General features: G+C 40.8%; 1 protein-coding gene across 6 annotated transcripts in view; it reads left to right on the top strand.

Moving 5' to 3' along the window:
- Positions 1–21,677, top strand: part of mef2aa (myocyte enhancer factor 2aa) — a 67,293-nt gene that overhangs the window by 8,855 nt on the left and 36,761 nt on the right. For all 6 annotated transcript variants that reach the window (XM_085282086.1, XM_085282090.1, XM_085282087.1 and 3 more), the window contains exon 2: positions 14,893–15,107. In XM_085282086.1, the coding sequence (XP_085138212.1) occupies positions 15,054–15,107 (54 nt within the window). In that variant the 5' untranslated portion in view covers positions 14,893–15,053. The remainder of the gene's footprint in view (positions 1–14,892; positions 15,108–21,677) is intronic.

Raw genomic sequence — 21,677 nt, forward strand, 5'->3', positions numbered from 1 at the left:
CTGGACCACACAGGAGACTCAGCAGGAAGATCCTCACACAGAGCCACACTGTAATGCTGTCAGCCTGCTTTTGCCACTGTACCCTGTCAGTTTATTTGTATCCATAATGCAAGCAGACTATAATGGTGAAGAATCAAGTCTTAATGTTTTTTTTTTTAAATTATGCTATTGCTTTTTTTTAAACTCAGAATTTCTTGGTTTCTTGGGTTGTGGCTACTGTGTTAAGCATAAACTGGCCTTCCACAGTTGGTGTGGTTTGGGAGGGTAGACTGTGGAAGCATGTGCTAGAGCAAAGGTGATGACTTTAACAAGTCAAATCATTTAACACCTTTAAGATGCCTCCTCGCCTCTTTGACTTTCTGGACTGCACGAAAAACCACAGAATCACACTGTGCTTCATTTCTGAAGTGAGTGAGCCAAACTCAAAAGACGTAGAGCGAAAACATGCGCGTCCCGTGCTTTCAGTCAGTATTTTTCACCTTGTTTTCATCTTGTTGTCCTGCATGGAGACCTAATATTAGTCAATGATGTAGCTAAACAATATCACGTACAAAACTAAGCTGAAGTTAAGAAAGACATGTCTTTGCTGAGTTGCATTTTAGCCGCATCTTAATGAGACTTTTTGAAAAACACATAAATCAAAGGAATATATTATAATATAATTTACTAGATCAAAAGATCTCCCATGATTGCTAATATACCCCACTGTATTGAATTACTCATGCTCTACTGTAGATCTTAAAAAGCCTCTCTCGCTGGAGATTTAACTTCTCTGTCTTTGTATAGAGGCGATGAAGTAGAAGCCTCATCAACAGACAAACAATTGAACTGTGTGCAAAGTAAAACTCTCTTCAAAGTCTGCTGTTGTCTAAGTGATGGAGGTGTTTACTGTGCTGTTAGAGAGGGCTAATATAGGCTCTTTGATTCATCAGTTACAGCCACTTAATCTAGCCGTCCATTAGGTTACCAAAAATAAAAGTCGAATGCATTAAAAAGTGTTTATCAATGGCTGGTGTATTCATTACAGCTGTGAGACTTAGGTGTCACAGCTCATACACAAAGCCCATTGACTAAAAGTTCAGTAGCTTCTGGGAAGGAACAGTTGGATCTCCTGCAGCTGGACCGGCCCTGTGGCCAATTCATCTGCAGGAAGAAGGCCTTGTCTGTAATATCCTTGTTTTTCTGTCTGTCTGAGAAGCTTTGTTAACTAGAACAGCTGGGGGGATGTGATTCCTCCTATTATTCTCCAGCACACATCAGCCATATGAACAGGGAAAGGAAGTGACCCCAGCCCCCTCTGCTCTGTGGAAGCTGCTCCGGTTCACCGCAGGGCTCTGACTTACAGTTTAAAGTTGTCTTCCTCTCTACTGTTTGAGCACAGCTATAGCACCATGAACATTGCAGTGAGTTATGCATTTGAGTTTCCAAACCATTGTGCACTGAGTATGTTTTTCTGTAGATTCAGGATGATGAGATTGTCTTTTTTATGTTGCCCACTTAAGTTAAAGTGCAAGTCTGGCCGAGTTCAATAGTTACATATCATTTTACTTCTGAAATCATCCAGAAAATTGAATATTACTTTTTCTTTCTTGTACATAGTCAGGCCATGTTTTCTTCTTTTCTTTCTTTTTTTGCATTTTAATTCAGTCAAAACTTGTCCCTTTAAATCCAGGGCATTCAGAAATGATTGTCTTTGCATCTCCAGTCTCCAAATCCCAGCTCTTCATAGTGTGACTGTGATTGCAAGTGAGGTGTTGAGTCTGCCCGCTGTTTGTGCGTCTGCCCGTCTGTCCTCTTCCTTTCTCCCAGTCCACTTTCCATCTGTGTGCTGTGGGCTGCCGATCTAGGTGAAAATAGTGTAGTGTTTCCACTGGCTGTTGCCATCCTGGATTCATGTCAGACTGGGTTGTTCTTTACTTTGTTTCAATCCTCCTCTGAACCTATGTCACTGGTCCAGCTTACAGAGGTGTTCACAGCGGGTATTGCGATTAGGGAGGTCGGGATTCATCATGAGCCGCTGGCCCTGGGATAGAGGGCCTGAGGCAATTAGCTATTTGAAGCTGGGACACAGGGCCAGAGCCTCTCCAGGAATCTTTCTGTTTCCTGGAGAGACAAGTTGTGCGAAGGCCTTTGGGGTCTTTCTGTCTTCCCCTTCTCTGTCTCTCTCTGTGCATGTTTGCACACAGTGTTCATGTGACAGCTAACACATATCATCTGATCTGGGAGAAACTGTAGGCTATAGCTCGTGAAATACCCATTTCATTATTTGCTCAGTGAATGATAATCATTCATGTCAATACATATCAGACTAGAATGGGCAGATCTGCCTTGCACATTTTCAGGAAAAGCCTCATTAAAACTGATGTTTACTGTCATTCACAAAAGCAAAGTGATAACGTGAGTGATTATTAAAAATGAAAACTGTCACCCACTGTGACCTGAAGGAGCCTTAACAACATGAAGCACTATGACAAAATGATTTAGCAAAACCTACTTTTTTCTCTCACACTTCCATCATCTCTCAGCCATGTGGTACGGAGAGATGAGTGAGCAGTTTCATTATTTTAAATGTAATATAAATGAAATGAAATGCATGAATCACAGGTCTGCATGCGATCATTAAAAGACCAATTCTATAACATAAAATTCTAAGAAAAAAAAAATCAGTGCTACTTTAGCTAGCCTTTTCACTGTTGTTATGACTCATGGCCATCCTCACTGCTCAGATTGCATAAACCTTTTATGTAATGGAACACTGTGGGAAAGAGGCATCGCGTGGAAGATAAAAATGGGAAGAGAAAATCAAATATTTATTCTGAGCTTTTTAATTTTTTTTCCCATTAAAAGCAGACATTCTCCGAAGACACCCAGTCACCATACCCCTAAACAATATGGACCCCATGTATGTGTTCCAAAACATGCTTTTTATTTAGTAAAATCTTCATGTGGATTTCCAAATGCTGGTGGAGAATTGGATATCTAGAAGTTCTGTGTCTAATCTCGGTTCCCAGTGTTTAAAAAAGACATGTTGGGATTGGGTAAATGCGCTGCTGCTGAGACGCATTATGCATAACGTCCCTAATATCCTTACACTGTGGATTCCCCCTGGAGGAAGATCTTGGTTCATCTTTGCTGTTTACCATTTCTGAGTTGCGGTCTGTGCAACATCAAAAGGCTGCCATGACACTTAACACAGCTCACAGGCTTACTGGTAGGTTTGGGGGGGGGGGGGGGGGGGGGGGACTATTGCTCCCTATGGGTTTGGCATTATTATTGTTCCCTGGTGAGAAGTCCATCTTATGATAGACAACCGTGCAAATGGACACATGCCATCATACCAAATCAGACCACAGAGCCACACTGTAATTCTATGCAAATTTATAAACCTCTAGGAGCATGCATGCATTAATTTTTATTATTCCATGTGTGTTTGTGTGTAACACAGTGAACAGAGCAATAAGCAACAAAAATAATGAAATACTGAAAATAGGGAAATACTGAAAATACTTCATCAGTTAGAGCAAAGGGAACATATAATGTCCTCATTGCTAATGTGTCATGTTAAGACGATATCTTTTGAAGCTCATACAAAGTCACAGGGAGTATGGTGATGGAGGGATTTTCCTCAGATACACAATCTGTATTAACAGAGTTAATATGAGCTGAGCAGTTAGAGGTTAATATGTCAAGTGTGTTTAGGATGACATAATTTTTCATGACTTTAACATAGCACGACTGGCTGATTATAAATAATTTATGCACATCAGGAGTTGAAAAGTTTCTTAAGCTGAATCATGGTGTGATACTATGGGAAATGCTGTTGCCTAAAGAAATTCCAAAATCTAGTTGAACACTTGGCCTCTGCAAATACAAATAAGAAAATATGTTATAAAAACTCATACTGTGACTCAGAGTCAATATCTGTACTACTGTTTAACATACTTTTAAACAGTAGTACAGTAGTACGGCTTTCTTCAGAAGCACTACTTGGCGCATAATGTGCCACTTCAACAGAGCAGTCTTGGTGGTTGGAGAACAGACTGCATGTAAAAAAGTGGGTGTAACCCATTCGTTTCTGGACTCCAATTTTTCTGCCTGTTGCCATCTGAAGTGATTATATGTAGATGAAAGAAGGGGGAAGAGCTAAGTTATCAGCCAATGCTAGCAAACTTGTTTTGCAAGCTACATCCATAGCCTTTATGATCACAGATAAATACCTGCTAATTAGTTCTCAGTAACAGACAAATAAAACACTAGAATTTCATAACAGAGTGGTAGGCAAGTATACCACATAGAAAAGGACCAATGAGATGTTGCTTACCAGAAAGCTACAGCTGCCAGTTGGTATGGACATTTCCCACATAATGCAATTTTTATCAGTAAGAAATATATATCACATTTTCAGGGTTTAAGGTTATAAAGAAACAGTTGTAAGGACTGTGATAAGGTTGGGCGATTGGACAAATTTATTGACTGACGACAGGCTGAGCCTTTCACCAATCGTTTTTAGAAGAGCGATTTATTTATTTACCCATGAGTAAGTTTGCTAATAATGTTGGTTGAATGTAGAAGAAATAGTCAACAGAAAAAATAATAGCGCTGCTTTAATGGCACCATCTTGCAGCTGCAAGCAAATGCAGCCTCTTCAGGTGCACCCAAATGCAGCGATTTCTTTACTCAGACTTATAATAGAAAGGAAGAAAGAAAGAAAGGCAGTAGTAGTGTTCAGAAAAAAAATTTATTTAAATTTAAAAAAATGACAATGGTGGGGAGGGAGAAACAAAGAGAAACTGGCTTCGTTTTTTAACTATAACTGTATTTACAGACTGTTCCAGTGTTTATCTGTCCTACACACTCGACCAAACAACAAATACAAAATTAACCAAATAGTAAGTTAAAAATCAAAATGTCTCTTCCAGAGAGCATAAAAAATGTTTTGACATAAAGTTAAGTCTTTTGTGTGATTTGTGGCGTCTCAAATAAATAAATAAATTAATAATCCAAAAAGTAGCTATATTAATACTGAAACAAACAAGAAAAGAAAGTAAAATATTCCCTCCAAACAAAACTTATAAATTTTAAATGCGCAAGTCAGTCCGTCAGTCCTGCACCAAAGTAGCAGGTTAGCATGGAAACTTAAAATGTAAGCATAGACAGTGAGTCCTGGTATTTCCAGGTTGCTTGATTGAAAAAAGTGCCTTTGCACAGTAATTTTTCTTAATGATTTCTCAAGTTGGAGATTAAAAAACAAAAAGCAGAACAAGACAAGTTTATTCGACCACCTTTAAATCTAGAACACACAAATATCATGGAACTGTGTCAAAAATTTGTTTAAAATTCAAAAATACTGCATTAGATTAACTGAATTCACATTTTTAAACCAACATTTAAACTAGAGCTGGGCGATATGAGATTTTTTCATATCACGATATGTTTTTTCCATTTCAGGCGATAACGATATCTATCACGATATAAGCCAAATAACTATATTTGTAAGATTTAAATGTGCCGTTGCTCACAAGTAAAATGTGAAATAATCAGCAGCTTGTTTTTATTTAAATATTTATTTCCCATAATAAGTTCAACAGGGTAGATGTACTTAAGGAACATAAGACTTTTTCAGATAAATAAAGGCAAATATTGCAAACTACACAAAAGGCAGCCGCTAAAGCGTTTAAGTTTCAAAATAGAACAAACGAAACAGACTAAATTGTCAATTCCACTTAGAAACAAAATATTAATTCTAAAAATAAATCTTAGTTTGTTTTACAGAAGAACAGACAAAACTGACTAACTTTTGTCAATATCAAATAAACTGAGAACTAAAAGAAAATTCTCAATCTCTCCTTGTTGTATAGCTTAGCTTTTCAAACAGTTTTAACAGTTACTTTAGTCTGACAAAAGCCGAATGACGAATTAGCGCTTCCAGTCAGAGACTGAGGCTACGTCCACACGTACACGGGTATTTTTGAAAACTGAGATTTTCCGTTTTCGTTTTAAAAATAATCCCGTCCACACATAAAGGCAGAAATGAAGGAAAACGCTGCTATGAACATGCCAAAGCAGCAGGTGGCGCTAGATTCCTAACCGTGCCGAAATGCTGGCCAATCAGAAGTCTAGAAGCTTCGGTGGGAAAAAGTAAACAAAGCTGGGGCATAGAAGCAGAACCGAGTCGTATGTGTGGAGGGACAGTAACTGTGTGTATGTGTAAGCATTTAAACACTGCAGAGAGTAGAATTAACAGTAACAGTATTGTAGAAATTCATTTCACCGAAACAATAACGTGGCGCACAGTGTGACGCATGCACCAGTTTATTGTATTTCCAGACTTGCTTTCGGCACAATTTACAGTGCACGCTACTCTATTTTTTGTCAGACTTGAAATAGCCGAAATACCTTCACACTACGGAACTTCTATGGCTCTTCCGTTTGACAATCTCTCCGGCATTGGAACCATCATCTGTTTTCTCTTCGGTCACGCTCGGTTGATTTTTCTAGTCGGCACACTCATTTCCTCCATTACGCGTTGGCTCCATTACCCGCTGGCTGCTTCCCAAACAAACACACGTGCGGCTTGGCACTTGTGCTGTACGTAACAAGTCACGCGACGTGATGCTGCGGCTGTGATTGGTTCGGCTCTGCGCTACTTAATTTGGATTGGCTGACCTTTTTTTTTTTTTTTTTTTTTTTTTGAGGACAAGAGCGGCGAGGTCTATCGCGATAGCTTAATTTCTCTATCGAGTAAAAGTTATATCGCGATACATATCGTTATCGTTCTATCGCCCAGCTCTAATTTAAACCATCACACTGGACTTTTCTGAGAAGTCAAAAAATAAATCAAGCATAACATGCAACCACTAAAACTATTAAACTAATATTTCTGTTTAGAAATACAAGCAAATAATTGTAATTTGCAAATTAACCAAAAGATAATGATATACTTTACTATTTTTTTCCAGCTTTTTTGTAAAATTGTAACAATAGCAACAATAAATATATTTTAGCATAAAAATATAATTTTGATTAAAGAGCTTGCGTATACAGGTTAACCGTTAAAACATTAAAAAATGATTTTGGTAATTGCCAATTAATATAAGGTAACTGTGGCATAAACCTAACATTGGGTCGTGGGCTAACGCAGCCTTTAATCTCAGTGTTTAAACACATTTTTCAAGTTGCTGAGAGCTTCAGGACGTCGGTAAGTTTTATTAAATAACCATCTGGAAAGCCGGGAACTAAAATGTTGAGCTCTGTAACTTAATAGTGATGGTAATATTTTAGAGGCAAATCCTTATGCTAACAGGACAATATAGCAACTTAACTGTATATCTATGTCATCAAGCACATCCATTTTTAATGAGATATAATTCATCATCCTGTCTGTGCATCGAAGAAGTTATCATGATTTTCTATGTTCATGAAAGTTTGACTCAAATATGCATCAAGGGATTTACCTTGAGGAGGAGAGTAGCTTTTCTACATGAAATGGATATAACTGTTAGGTGAGGGTCATCTCTTTATCCTTGAGAAACTGAGAATCCATTCATTGGCTGGGCTTGAAAACCTGACTGACGCAAATGGATCATTGGGAATAGAAGTGTCCCAGCAGTAATTATGTTACAACGCAGCTGCCGCACACTACCACACTACCACAGAGGTGGGTTGGGATGGGTGCGGGGTGCTTCTTTTAGTCTTGTTTCCCTTACATCTTTCCACATAGTTAACACAGTCATACTGTCTTCTCTCTCACACTTCCCTTCTCACTCTCTCTCTCTGTTGTTTTCTTTCTGTCTGTCTTTCATTGGCAAAAACTGCCGTCAAACCTAAACACACGTGAGCTGCAGTGGAAAGTTTCTGACTAACATTTATCCTGATCTGCTGACTGAATGTCTCATCCTTCTGTTAAATTACTCGTATAATGAGGAAAAAGTTGGTATCACATCATGTCACCTATTTGTCACTGTTGTCTTCCTGGCCTCTAGATCCCTACTGCCTATGCCTTGAAGCTAAAGCAAAATGTCTGTTTCGGGGTTTCTTTCTATTCTCCAGGCCTCCGTGGCACTAAGTCAGTTAAAAAAGAGACATGAAATTAATGTAATGTCAATGGCGTTTTCTCACGAAACCCCAAGGCAGTTAGTCAAAGTCACCTTGCATAGTCCTCTCATCCCCTGACAGTACTGCGAGAGTGAGATGGAGGATGTCTGTCTGCTAAGGTTGTCAGCATATGATGTCCTTCAGTTACAAGTTGTTATATCCACTCATCGTCATTCATATTTTGCAGATTGAATACGTGTCTGGTGTTTATCTGAAGAGCGACATCATTTCCACTCAGTCGTCTATACAGTATGCTGTAGCCCACAGTGAAGCGTATTCTCAGTGAGAACAAGTTCATCCTGTGGGGCTCTCTTTCCTTTTGATGTCATTTTGCAGGTGATAAGTAGCTTTCTGTCTCCTGGTCCCTGTCTTACACCACCATCCCCCAGCCCAAGCAAGGTGCTAGCAGCATGGAGGATTGTTTGAACTTGCATTGATCCATTGTGGGATTACAGCTGGGTCATTGGAGAGTTGGACTGAGCTTCCAGTCATCAGGGCAGATTAACCACTCGCTGTCTGCTTGGCTGCCATTTCAGTGCAGGCACTCACTGCTGGCTTTGTGACTGTCCCTACATGCAGGTCACTGTTTGCTTTTGAACAATGCATTTTTATACTTTCTTCATCGAATTAGCTTCAGACTGATTTAATATGTAGGGAAACGTATTACCTAATGCAATAAGGCAAGAAACATTCTAACAGTGCTTAAATCTGTAAGCAACCTATGAAAGACTTGCCATTCCTGATTTCAGTCTCAGTGTTTTGGCCTGCAGGATCTTCTTTAGTGCAAACTGTATGAATTTTGTTTTTAACACGTTCAAGGTGTTCATATCATAAGCATTTTAGCCTTTCCTTGAAATGATATTCAAATCTCTCCTGTGTGAGAAATGTCACCCCCAAGCTATGCTTTACAGAGGAAGGGGAAGTGCTGCAGAAAGTCCATGTTTTGCAGACTGCCCCACCTCTCTACATTTCTCAAAGCCTCCTTTTTCACTTTTTTGCTCACATGCCCTTGCGATAGCTCATGTTAATTATGTCTCATTAGTTGCCTTGGAAACTGAGGTGAGGGAATGTATAACATGAGTTTAAAGAAAGGGAGAATTAAAAAGAGACGATGAAAAATAAATCATGAGAAATGGCATGAAAGAATAAAAAAAAGAAAGAAGGGGGAGGGCAAAAAAAGGGGGGGGGGGGATAGAGAAAGTGGTTGTTAAAGGATCAGCCGTGTGTCAGATTAGCATCAGGAGACATTAACACTAGTGATGCTGCTGGGGCCACAATACTGCCTTTCACTGCTGGAGAGGGAGATAAGCGCACTCTCACAAAAGGGAAGAGGGAGAGAGTGTGAGAGGGCTGGCTTGCCTCCACTCCCCTCAGGCCAACAGCCCCATTTACAGGTACAGCACCTCCTGATTAAAGCGAGAACAAAGAGGTGGATGTTCATTTCCTACTGCGCTGGTGTCAAGGCGCCATTGAAACAAATTGGTAAAACTGTGGATTTAGGCCGCTTCGCTTTATGTCTTCAGTCTGCCAGAAGCTAATCATAACCGAGCCACAATGTTGACACTTTGAGTTTGATACACTTAAGAACGTCGTCATGGATTATTTCACAGAATCTGTGTGTCAATGCACATCAGATTACCGCGTGAGGCTGTTGCATGCTCGGGAATGTACTTCTGTCTTAATCATGTTGTTTATATATTAACTTGAGTTGTGAGCACCGTGATTCATTCTTATGTAACCATTGGAGTGTTTGAATAACTAGAAAAGGCCTCTGCCTGCTAATTGTAAAGTGAGTGGCCAAAAGCATCCTGTGCACGTCGTCCGGCCTATGTAATGATCCTTACAGTAAACACAGTAAACAGACAGGGCAAAGCCACGAGAGATGAGCCTCTGTTGTTTAGTCTTCGACTTACATTCAGGATGATAATAAGGGGAAGGATCAGAAGGGAGGGTATCCCCAAGGTGGTCCCTCCCTTTCTTCTTCCCCACTAACTTGCCCCGCTCCCTCTGTCTCCCCCGCAGAGGGGCACTTTGAAAGGTCCTGAATAACAGGAAGTCGAGGGGCAGGAAGTTAAGTTTTGTCTGCCCACGGCCTGTGGTAGGATACTGAGGCTAACTCTGCCTTGCACAGGAAGTGCAACTGTCACGGCTATGCTTAAGACTTTGGCTGCTGTCCATCACCTTCAAAGAAGTTGAAGCGCGCTTGCTGCGTATAGCTACATATGGTGGGTACGTCTTTAACACAAGCCACATAGGATGAATCTTCAAAATCTTCTTTGACAAATTCTTATTATATTATGACGTTTGAGATGTTGAGTGAAAAAAAAGTTTGTAGTTTATAAGCTTCGTTACAGACTAACTGCATAGCGCTGGCCTCGTTTTTTGTTCATTAGGTACATCTCACAACAGAAATGTAATTTTATGTTACCTTTTATATAGGGCAGCAGATGAGAGAGTAATGGTTCAACTTTGTGTGGAATGAGCGCAGGCTTACAAGGAGGGAGGGAGGAGGCTGGATCCAGTAATTACACTGGGAATTGAACATGTTTTATTGATTGTGAAAGGGCTAGACCTGTCACCAAGCCTCCCAGTGTCTCAGTGGTCCGTCTTAAGGGAGGAGGAGGAGGACTAGCATTCTTGTCAGTTGACCAGTGTCGCACCTCATCACAGAGGATCGCTGCGGCTCTGTTAATAAACAACTGCAATGCTTAGTCACTTGTATAGGCATGGCATATTCTAAAACTGCACGTTTGTTTAACAGCAGGTATAGTAGGGGATGCCATATTGACTTTATGTCAAACTGTGGCCGTTGCTACAGTGACATGTTCTCTGCACATTGATTTATGTGTTACAAATGTTTGGTAAGCATCTTTCAGAAGTGCTGGATTGGTTTATATCAAAGTGGACCAGGTGTGTCACATCAAGGTCTTTGTAATGTAGTGTTGTTATACAATGTGCTGTTTTGTGTGCACCAACTAAAGCTTCTCCTAAATGCAAAATCATTTAGTATATGTGTGGCTTTTCATGAAAAAGCTCGAGGTAATGTTGGATTCACAGTAGATATGGTTTCTGTACGTGGAGGCAGCCATTCAGATATGTGGGTTTGTAGAAATGTTTCCTGCAGTGTCTTTATGAAACTTCAACATTACAATGCATCAACCTCTTAATGACAGACAGTCAAGAAGAGCAAAAAATGTAATGCTGGAAAAACTAACACTAAAGCTAACATTAGTGAGCCGCATGAGTCATTTCTAGTTTTACAGAACTGGAAACCTTGCACTATCTTCCAATCAGATTATTGTGCAGCACATGCAGAAGGCAGAGAAGAATAAGTGGTAGTATTAAACATGCGATCTTCTAGCTGTAAATCAACAAAGCGGAATAAAAAAGTGTATTTAATATGGAACTTTGATGCTAATCCATTTACCTTGGTCACTATCAACACCGTTCATCCATTTCCATGCATCTTTGTGCAAACAAGGTGACTTCATCTTCTTCGTCTACTTTGCTACTATCCACAGAATGTTTTATAATTTACTGAGTGGAACCTTTTGCAGCTGGTAAAGGACCAATGTGTATTATTTAGTGGCCACTTGCAGTGAAGGTAAGAAAACAAAAACCCAGTTATCATTTTAAGGTAATTTTACACAAATTAAAACACTCAAATCGCTGCCAGTAGACTTCCACTAAATCACTCTGCTGGAAAGAAAGAGGTTTTACTGTTGACAGTGAGTTTACAGGAGACAGCTGCGTGACTATACTGTACATTTTTTCTAAGGTGGGCTCATAGCCTCATATGGTATCCTGGTTCTGGTTCAGTGCTTTTCTCCTTTTATGTTTATTGTCTATGTCTCTGTTTCCTACGCACATGCACACTCACTTGTACAAAGAGCACATGATTTAGGCCATAAACAGATACTCTGTCCCATTCCAACACTCACGAGAAGTTAAGAGTGTCACGCAGAAACACGCACTTTGCTACAGTGCAGACATTGTTCTACTTTGTAATCTGAACATCTTCTGACATGTTTATCCGGTTGGTAAGACCAGCTGAACTATCCCACTCACTTCAGGACGTTGAAATTGCGTTATTTATTCTACGCCAAAGTATACTGTGATAACCACAGTAACACATCAGTGATTGCTGTTGTTCAAGTCTTGAAAATAAGGTTTTATTAGTCAAAATCTAAAGTGGCTAGCTAACTTGTGATGAATATGGACACTAAGTTTGGAGCGTGGCACACCTGCAGTCTGAAGGCTCTCTCAGCTTGTCATTTCATATCTGTGGAAGATAAAATGTCACGACACAGCCTATTATGCCTCTAGACTTGAACTGTCCTCCGGTGACAGCTCCTCTGCAAAACGGGAGGAAAGAATGTGTACGCGCTGCTTATACTCGCATTACACTGAACCTATTCACATATGCACACACTGAAATAACAGGCCAGTGGTCAGTTCAGACTAGCCTTGGCAAGTGATTAGATAAAACATCTCAAAACTGACACCCTATTCACTTGCATAGATAAAACTTAACAAACACAGAGGAGGAGCAAAATGACGTTCTCATAATCTTTGCAGATAAAATGCACCAGGGTGGTGAGTTTTTCTTTCAAGTTTTGAACTTGTTTGTTTGGTGTTGAACTTGAAAATCGCATTTATTTTACTTTAAAAGAAGTAAAGTCACTGAATTTGGCAGTGTAGCTACTGTATTGCTACAGTTGTCTCCCATACTAATATATTAAACTTCAGGGTGGCCAGTGTATTTCTTTAGTGGAATAGACACCCTTTGCCCAGGGCTCCCTTTAATTCAAACATTAGTTTGTGTGTAAAATGCTGAATGAACAAGAGCACTGTCATTCTCCCTGGCCTGTTGTGATGTGGTTTGGGGAAATTCTTTGTGGGGGTTCAGACAGTTTCTTTCCTGGCTCAGACAGCCACGCGTGGGAAGTTAGCAAGGTGATCTCAGTCAAGTTTGCCTACAGTGGAGCCCCGATTCAGACAGCCAGACACCATAATGCCAGTCCATCTGTAACCCATAATGACTGTGTGCCACTGCAACTGGTCATTTTCGTTTTCACTGCCAAATCGGCCCCTGGCTTCCTCACCTCGCAACTGCTGACTGCATCTAAAGGCCCGAGTTGTTAACCTTTCTACATTTGTACTCATGGGGGAAATATAGTTGTTTGGACATTTTCTATTTGCTGGGTGTAAGTGATGGATGTGCCTCCAGGGAGGGGGCTATATCTCTTCTTCCAGAGAAGTAGAGACAGGACAGAGTTAGATGTTCCTTGGGGAACACTGTGGTCTGAACCACTGGCCAGGTTACAAGCTCATATGGGAATATATTCCAAATTCTTTTTATCCCTCTGGCTTATCCTATAACCCTGGAGATTTCAACCACCCTATTGTAAGACCAAACTATGCTCTCCCTCTTCATCATCTTAACAGCAAAGCTGGCATCAGTGTAACCAAGCTCAGACCGTAAAAAAAATATTACTGGCTGAGGAAGGTACAGGTTTTTTCAAATAAATCAATTTGTTTCAGGAAAAACTCTGCTATCAAAGCCAGTTACCAAAAACGTTAGTTATGCTATGTATTGCGCATCATTTAATCCCAGTCTGTCACTGGTGTCCCTTGATAACTTTTATGTAGCCAATATAAACGTTATGGGATAAAAAAAAGATTGAACTACTGTACATTTCATTCTGTAAACCCAGAATTAGAGAAAGGGAGTGTCATGCATAGAGTTCAACTACTCTGTTAAAGCCGCCAAACCCAACCTGCTCCCTTTAGCATCGTGTATGCCTGCTTTTAACTGTGTGTGAGTAACAATCCAGATGGTCCCTCTCCTAAGAGGACACAGTGTCCATAATTTGCCTTCTCGGGACAGCATGATCTTCTTTTGAAAACTGGCTATGTGTACAGGTGGTGGAAGACTAAATGTTTTTGTTTAATAAAAACCTTGCATTCTGTGTTAAATGTGTGAAATAGTGTTAAATGTAAGCATAAGACAAATGCTAACTTAAAGTAGGTGAGTATACTAAAAGTTTGGCATTTATAGAAATGCACTTCTTCACTTTCTTTGTGGAAGAATTTATACCTCTCCTCAAAGTCAAATGAACAACTAGTTTCTGGTTATCTTACCTTAGCTTAACTTATTACAAAGCCTGGAAATAGAGAAATGGTTAACCTGAATCTCTGTGAAGGGAACTAAATTTGCCTACAAGTTCAGAGCTCACTTAGTCACACCAGTTGAAACCAGTTGCCAGGCAACAACCAGAGACTCCAGGAAGGTAGTGCTCTCAGCCAAGAAATAACCAAGCAAATAACCCTTAATAAGATATTGAATTGTTTTTTTCCCCCTTGACTCTTAACTTTTTATAGACTTAGCACAGATTACTTGCTAATTGGTGTACTTCAGAGGTTCTGGGGGGGTGTAGTTTGTCACCTTTGGACAAAGGTTTCCATTCGCTTTTCTAATTTAAAACACCACCTGCTTTGGTATTAATTTTAACTTTGTCAGAACAATATAAAATCTAACAAAATGTCAAACTGTTCTTTCAAAATATGAGCTTCTAATAGGAAAAAAACACAATAAATGTCAAGGAGACTTGCCTTTCAGTGATTTCAGCTGTGGAACAATTGAAGCAGTCAAAGAGATAACAGCACGCTATTCAGGTCTCATAGTTTCTGTATGTGCTTGAGTACAAAATGCAGAACCCTCTGGTACTTTGGGAGATGTTGTTGGGTGTCATATTAACTTTCAGTTTTTCTCTTTCTCTTTTGGTCCTCTTTCAGATCCTGGTGTGGTCTGCTGAAGAACAAAGAGTGTCTTGAGAAGTGTGAGAGCCAATATAAGAAGAGAGACTTTTCCACAATGTGCTAGGAGAGAGGAGGAAGAACGAGTGTTGTTATTCTGATATTGTTGAGGTGTCAGAGAACCAGGAAAGGAGACAGCCATGGGGCGAAAGAAGATACAGATCACGAGGATCATGGACGAAAGGAACAGGCAGGTGAGTGGGACAGAGATAACAGTTCATCTATATATCTATGTTTGTCTGTGTCTAATCTAAGACTGTTTTAAAAGATGCTTCTGTATCTTTACATGCTTCTCTGTATCTATCTGACGGTTACAGTTTTTCTCTGTTTTCCTTCTTGGAAAAGTTCAGCAGCTGTCATGGTGTGCAAAGATCTGAACAGACATACCTCCCTCCCCAAAGTCCCAGCCAGCTGAACAGGGACCATGACATTTCTTTGTCAGTGCGGTCGCATTTACAGACATGATTCCCTTGCCACCCTGCAATTTCAACCAGAGAAGTTGATGAGGCAGCAGCAACTCTGGGCCGCAGCGGGGGCCTCATGGCGTGGGAGTGAACTGAGTGTTGCAAGAAGTGCAGCGGGCTGCCTGTGGCCTTCCCACACTGTAGGGCTTGTCCCCTGGCCCGGCAGTATGGCTGGGGCCCTTTGCTGTAGCCCTGTGTGTTTGCAGCTGTTTGGTAGTAATTAGGAGCAGCCACTGCACCACAGCACCCTCTCATTTGTAGGGTGGGTCAGAAGGACACACAGCACCCTTCTTTGCCTTGGCCTCGCTGGTCCCGACTAGCCACAAAGCGGGAAAGAGCTGGAATTCACTCTGTCTGCTCATGTTAAATATAAACTCCTAAACAGCAAAACAGTAAAAAACAGCCTGGGTCTGTTTGAAACATGAATAACAGGTGCAGATATCTATAGCAGAAATGGTATGTCTTATTTAGCTACGCTCCCTATGATTTAAGAGCTAAGTTAAGGAAGCATGTGCACTGTTTCTGACAAATTATACCAATTAATGCAGATACATAGGTTTCCTGTATCTAGATAGAACGCATCTGGTTAACATCGGCTAAACATGATTAATTATGTGGTAATATGCAGTTGGTACTCTGACTATGTTTCTATCTGTGCGGGTAGCAGTAGTAGTCAAGTGTAAAACAAAATTCCACAGTGTGGGCCAATTATCAGCACTACACCTGGTTCTGGGTGGGTTCCAAATAGGGGGGTATTAGGGGAATCGGTCTAAGCTCGTTGGTGGTATCCAAGCTCTATTCAGTGACCTGTGACATGAAGGAAAAAAAGAACATAAAGTTATATGAAAATAGGTTGGTTTCTGATTGCTAAGCGAGCAGGTTAACTCTTCAGAAGATCCATTCTTTGCACTGCATATATGAGGCGGTGAGGGGACACATTTTGCAGTGTTGTTTTATGGGAAAGTAAAGCTGAAGAGCTTATTATTAACACGCCTTCCAAAGTCTAGTGTTTGCATCAGATTTTAAATGTCTGACTGGATAATTTGTGAGAAAGTTTATCAGCAGCATGCAGGCATTTCAGCTTACATTTAGCATTTAGTTTGGTTTTAGCTGGCTCAGCAGAGAATCTGCTGTGACAATAGGCTGTGCTAAAATAAAGCTTTGGTATAAGGTGATGTATGCGTGTGGCTTTTTTTTTTCTCTCTCGTTTTTTTTCCGTGGGCCATGAAGCGCACAGTGCCATCTCCCTTGGGCGTGCTCCTAACCAAGGGGGAATAGCCATTAGCATATGTTCCCCATTGTCAGGAGACAGTTTAAATCTTTGCTGTTAGTTTTCCATAGTGTAACAGTGAAATGAAAGAGGTCCTTAAGTGGACTAATTAGACAGTATTTCTATAGAGGATGTTGTGTAAGGACAACAGGGGCTCCCTTGCATTGTCTCTGCAAGTGTTTTAGGAGGGTTGTTAACCCTTCAGGATTTATAACACTGTGTGTGACACAGGCTGAGACGGTAAGTAGTTACAGCGTAGTGCAAGCTGTGAACTTCGCAGGTAGGTTTATATTCTAATGAAGTGTGTTGTGCATGTATGACAAATTGATGTGTAACTGTTTAATACATCATGTGTAGGGTAGAGTATTTTTGTGCCGCTTTCTGCTGTTTGACCTGGCAGAGATGCACTGGAGAACGAGACATGGAGCAAACTGAGGTCGTATAATGCTTACTGTACAACTGCAAAGAGCCAGTTTCTGTTCCATGGCTTGGCTAAATGATGGCAGCAGTAGAGTCATCAGCTAGACCGACTTTACTGATTGCAAATGAATGCAAGATAACAACCTGCACGATTCTTCTGATTTGATGTATTCACAGCAATTATTACCTTTTGAGACACAGACAGGTACAGGCATCATGTGCAGATTGAAAGGTTCTTATATTTTCCTCTTTTACTTTGAGTTTCTAGAAGACTGGACGGACCAGTAAGAAAATTTAGCCTTCAACAATAGAAAGTCGTCATTCTTTCAGACTTCAGAGGTTTGGAACTTATGTTCTTTACAAAATAACAATAGTAGGGCCAAGAGCACTGAGCAAATTCAGTGAGTTTTACCTTCTTCCCAAAGCAGCTGTGATTTTTGTGAAACTATAGGGAGAACAGTAGTGAAGAAGCCAAGGTATGCATCAGTCTCGTAAGTTAGTGTACATGTTGGTGAGGCCTAGTGAGCAGTGTCTAGTGACGTCCTCTGGATGCCATTAAGCAGGCTCACTGGGGGTAATTGTCCAAGTCATTAAAAGTTTGATGATTTTGCTGCTGGGTGGAGGGTTGCCTGCCCTTGCTGTGGCTCATTTTGGATTTTGCTCCAGCACGTCAAATGCCTGTAGGCAAGCAGAGACTCTCTCTCACTTACTCTCCAGGGAGCAACACAGCACATAGCGCCTCTTTTTCAGCTTTCACTCAGTCCTGAAGTTCTGAGCAGTCATTGTTATATATTTTTTTAATTGATATATATTTTTGACACTTAAAGAGTTTGTTGATAGACAATGGAAAGAACAGAAGAAAAGTGTTAAACTTAAGAGCCAGTGCATCTGCACTGTTTTCTTTGTTTAAGATGATACGTGGATTTATTAAAACTGTGAGGCAGAAGCATGAAGTAGCACAAAGCGTTACAGACAGGTTGTACTTTGAGATGAATCTGTTATTTGTTGCATCATCTCTTTATTGTTTGGTGTGTGAAAGTCCAAAAGGAAAGTGGAAATAGTGCTTGTGTCCATTAATTAGCTGATCTTGTCTTGGTTTTAGACAGGGCAGCAGGTTTACTTAGAGTATATTGAACACAACACACTTTCTCAGTTACAGTTTTCAATAAACAGAACAAATTAATTATCCGTTAAATGCATCATTCTTGTTATTGATTAGAGATATTTCCAGGAAACCTACTTACATTTTGTTACCTTGCATGTCATCGTCTCCGCTAAACAGGATCCGTCACAGCTACTGTAGGTTTCAAGGTCAATCCCACCCACTGGATTAGCCCATTGTGCCTTCGAATGTCCACATGGGGTTCCTCGGGCTGTTCTCTCTCTCAGAGAGAGCTGATCCAGGCAGACAGTCACAGTGGCCCTGGCTCATCTCCTAAGCCCACACACTCTGCCACTGCGGAGCCAGGGCAGCAGCCACAGGGCCTGGGTCACTCTGCCAGCTGGTGCCAGACTTCACTGTCTCTGTAGCCCGCTCTCATGTCTGCCATGGGGGCTGTCAGAGGTGACATGAGGTTCTAATAAGGCCGCTAGCTCCTCACCCCTCTGAAGGTGTTAGTGACTCAGGCATCTCCTGCCATGCTCCAGTCACAGCTGCACTCTCAGTCCCAGATGTCTTGTTTGTCATCTTGGCACCTCTGCCTGTGGACAGACATTGATAGACCATTTGATTGACAAGTCAGTTCTGTGTGAATGTGTGTATTGGAGTTTGTTGTAGCATATGCTGTTATATGCTACACAAGTTTCCGTGGCAGAGCCTGTCTTGTGAATGTTGAAGACAATAAAACATAAACCAAATACAGCAGTAAAACGTAACAGACCCATGCTTGTATGTTTACACTAAAGGTCTATACGTTGTGCAGTTAAACTTTCCATTGCATTTTACCAGCTAAGCAGGTCTATAATTATTTTTAACAAACAGGCCACTGTATTGCTGATGAGACCAAATTTACTTGTTGCCGTTCATATGCAGTTTTTTAAATTTACCCCTCGAGTATGATTTTGTCCATTCCAAAGAAGGTTTCCCCATTACCTGAACTTGCTATCGCTTAGGGAAAGATAGAACTGCAGCAGCATTTAGTTTGGTCTGCTATAAAAATATAAAAAATAAAAAGTAAATTACCTACCTCAATTAAAGCTCTATAAACATAGGTTGTGGTGGTGGGGCTCTTGGGAAGAAGGTAGAAATGCAGAAAGTGTGAATTGAGAGTGGAATTACTACTTTATCTAGACTTTGAGAGAGCTTCTTAAAACATCAGAGAGTTTTCAGTGTGGCAGAGGCTCACTGATCTGCTGGGTATTGTGTGAGCTGTTAAAATGACCTTAGCAAGCCTAGAAAGCTGGGATCACTTAAATGTGTTGGAAGTTTAAATGTGGCCTGTCTTTTTTCGCCATGGCATACGATTTTTGTGAAAAACTGTAAGATGCACTGGTACAGTGTCGTGTAGAATTTTACAATACTGAGGCTAATCCTGTCGCTGTGAATTACATGAATTAGTCAGGGAGTTAGACTAAATTTGCACCACATCTTACTGCAGGAGCGATTCGAAAAAATGCTAAAACCGCATCGAGTGTGTTTGTGGGTGTATTTGACTCGGTTAAGCATAGGAAAGCTTTGCCATTGAACCTCCCACTTGACCTCAAGGATGTCTGTGGTTTTCCACTGTCGCACCAGTCACCCCAGAAATGATGGGGGTGGATTGAGGTTTGTGCATTTGTGAATGCTGGTCCATATGCCCCAAACCTTTTTTCTGTTTTTTTTTGTCCTTTGCGTTGTGACCCATCAAATTTAGATGGACGTCTTACATGTTCTAACAAAAGGATAAAAATAGGGCAATCAGTTACAAAATAACCTAAGTGTGTATGTACAGAAGAATAATATACTTGTCACATTTTAATGGAAGTGTGAGCAGTAGCTAGCCCTTGTAGAGTTACTCTGTCTGTGGCTGGGGCAAGGACCAGGTCTCAGTACTGCTGCTGAGGTTGAAATGAAGCGATGCCTGGGTCAGCAGCTCTGCACTCAGCACAGCCATGCATCCAGGTGGAACAAAGTCTTCGCTCAGCATCTCATCCTGGGCTTCCTGCTGAAAGGTGACATCTCCATGGCTTAACAGGCACATTCATCTGCTAAAAAGCATACAATTTGTTAATCGTTTTCCCGCGTCACAGTCGCTGCTTTCCAGTTGGTTAGGCAAACAAATACGCAAGCGGGTAAATGAGCGAGTGGGCATCGCTGGTGTTTAATCAGAGGAGACTAGTATCAGGTGGTTACAACTCCAACTAGATAGAAAGAGGCTGGTCCCGGCTTGATCCCCCACTGTGTGTCCACCTTGACAAACTCACTCAAACACTCTGTAACTGTGATTTGTAAGGAAACATGTTATTTGGTTCAGCTTCTCCTGTACTTAAACCTTGTGATTTTAAGAAATTTCATGTTAGAATTTTGTTTTGTCATATGAGCTTGAATAACATTTGTGCAGTGAAAAGAAAATGACAGCAGGACAGGCTCCGGTGTGTCTATAACAGGAATAATGATCCAGTGTAATTACCTGTAGCGTGGAAGATTTAAAATTCATTTATCACAGCTGTAGTGACCCCGCTGCCTTAGCGGTTACACATACACTATGCAACACATAAGATTATACTGCATTATACCAGTTAAAATGAGGGTATAGCCGCGAGCTGTGACCAATTAAAGTTGAACAAAGCAAGCTCATCTCCTCAACTCCTCTCTTAGTAGGTCAGTAAAACTGATGGAGGATATAGACCCCGTGCACTGCTTTGTAAGACGGAAAGCTCTGAGCGCAGCTTTTACTAGCACATTCTCAAGCCACAATTTGACAAGACATATGCTGTGAAAAGTCAGATTTTAAAAAAGCAACGCATTTCCAAAACAGATTTCTGCACACAAGCGAGACAACGGCTGTATTTGTGTCCAGTTTCCTCACTAATAATGTTTTTAGTTTGAGAAATGAGTGTAGCTTACTGTAAAGAGGTAGTGTAACATAATGACACATGTGAATTGGTGTGAGTGACCACAGAGACAGAGCTGCAGAGCTACAGGACAGAAAGTCACTTTGCAGAGGGTTGCGTTACCATTGGAGTGATGTATGACCCAAAGTCCCATCTGAGAGCTCGTGTTACAAGGCTTATGCTGCACTACAGAGATAGCTTTCCGTATATGGAGACAGGGGCTACAGTAATGTATGGACCCCTGTTGTTGCCAAAGCTCTGACTCAGCTTGCTGACTCGTGGCTCTAACCCTGACCTCTGGCCTGATAACTAGACATTTCAGATATGCACTATGTTATTTCAGTTGTTACTAAAGCAGAAATGAATTTGTTATCTGTCACCTTGTTTACAGCAGTGTTGTTGCCTTTCTTATCTTGTGTTACCATGCTTGTTTCTAATGTTTTTTTTCTACTATACATCTCTGCTGCAGTTCACTCAAGTGTTGTATTTATGTTGCAATATCAGCTATTTAGCACATGGACAGTTTACATACAAACATTCCTTTATAAGATCCACCTGGATCGATTATACGCTGCTTA

Source organism: Mchenga conophoros, linkage group LG7, assembly GCF_057382185.1.
Source record: "Mchenga conophoros isolate Kocher_MC1m ecotype Shallow Benthic linkage group LG7, M_conophoros_male_GT1.1, whole genome shotgun sequence".
Classification (NCBI taxonomy): domain Eukaryota; kingdom Metazoa; phylum Chordata; class Actinopteri; order Cichliformes; family Cichlidae; genus Mchenga; species Mchenga conophoros.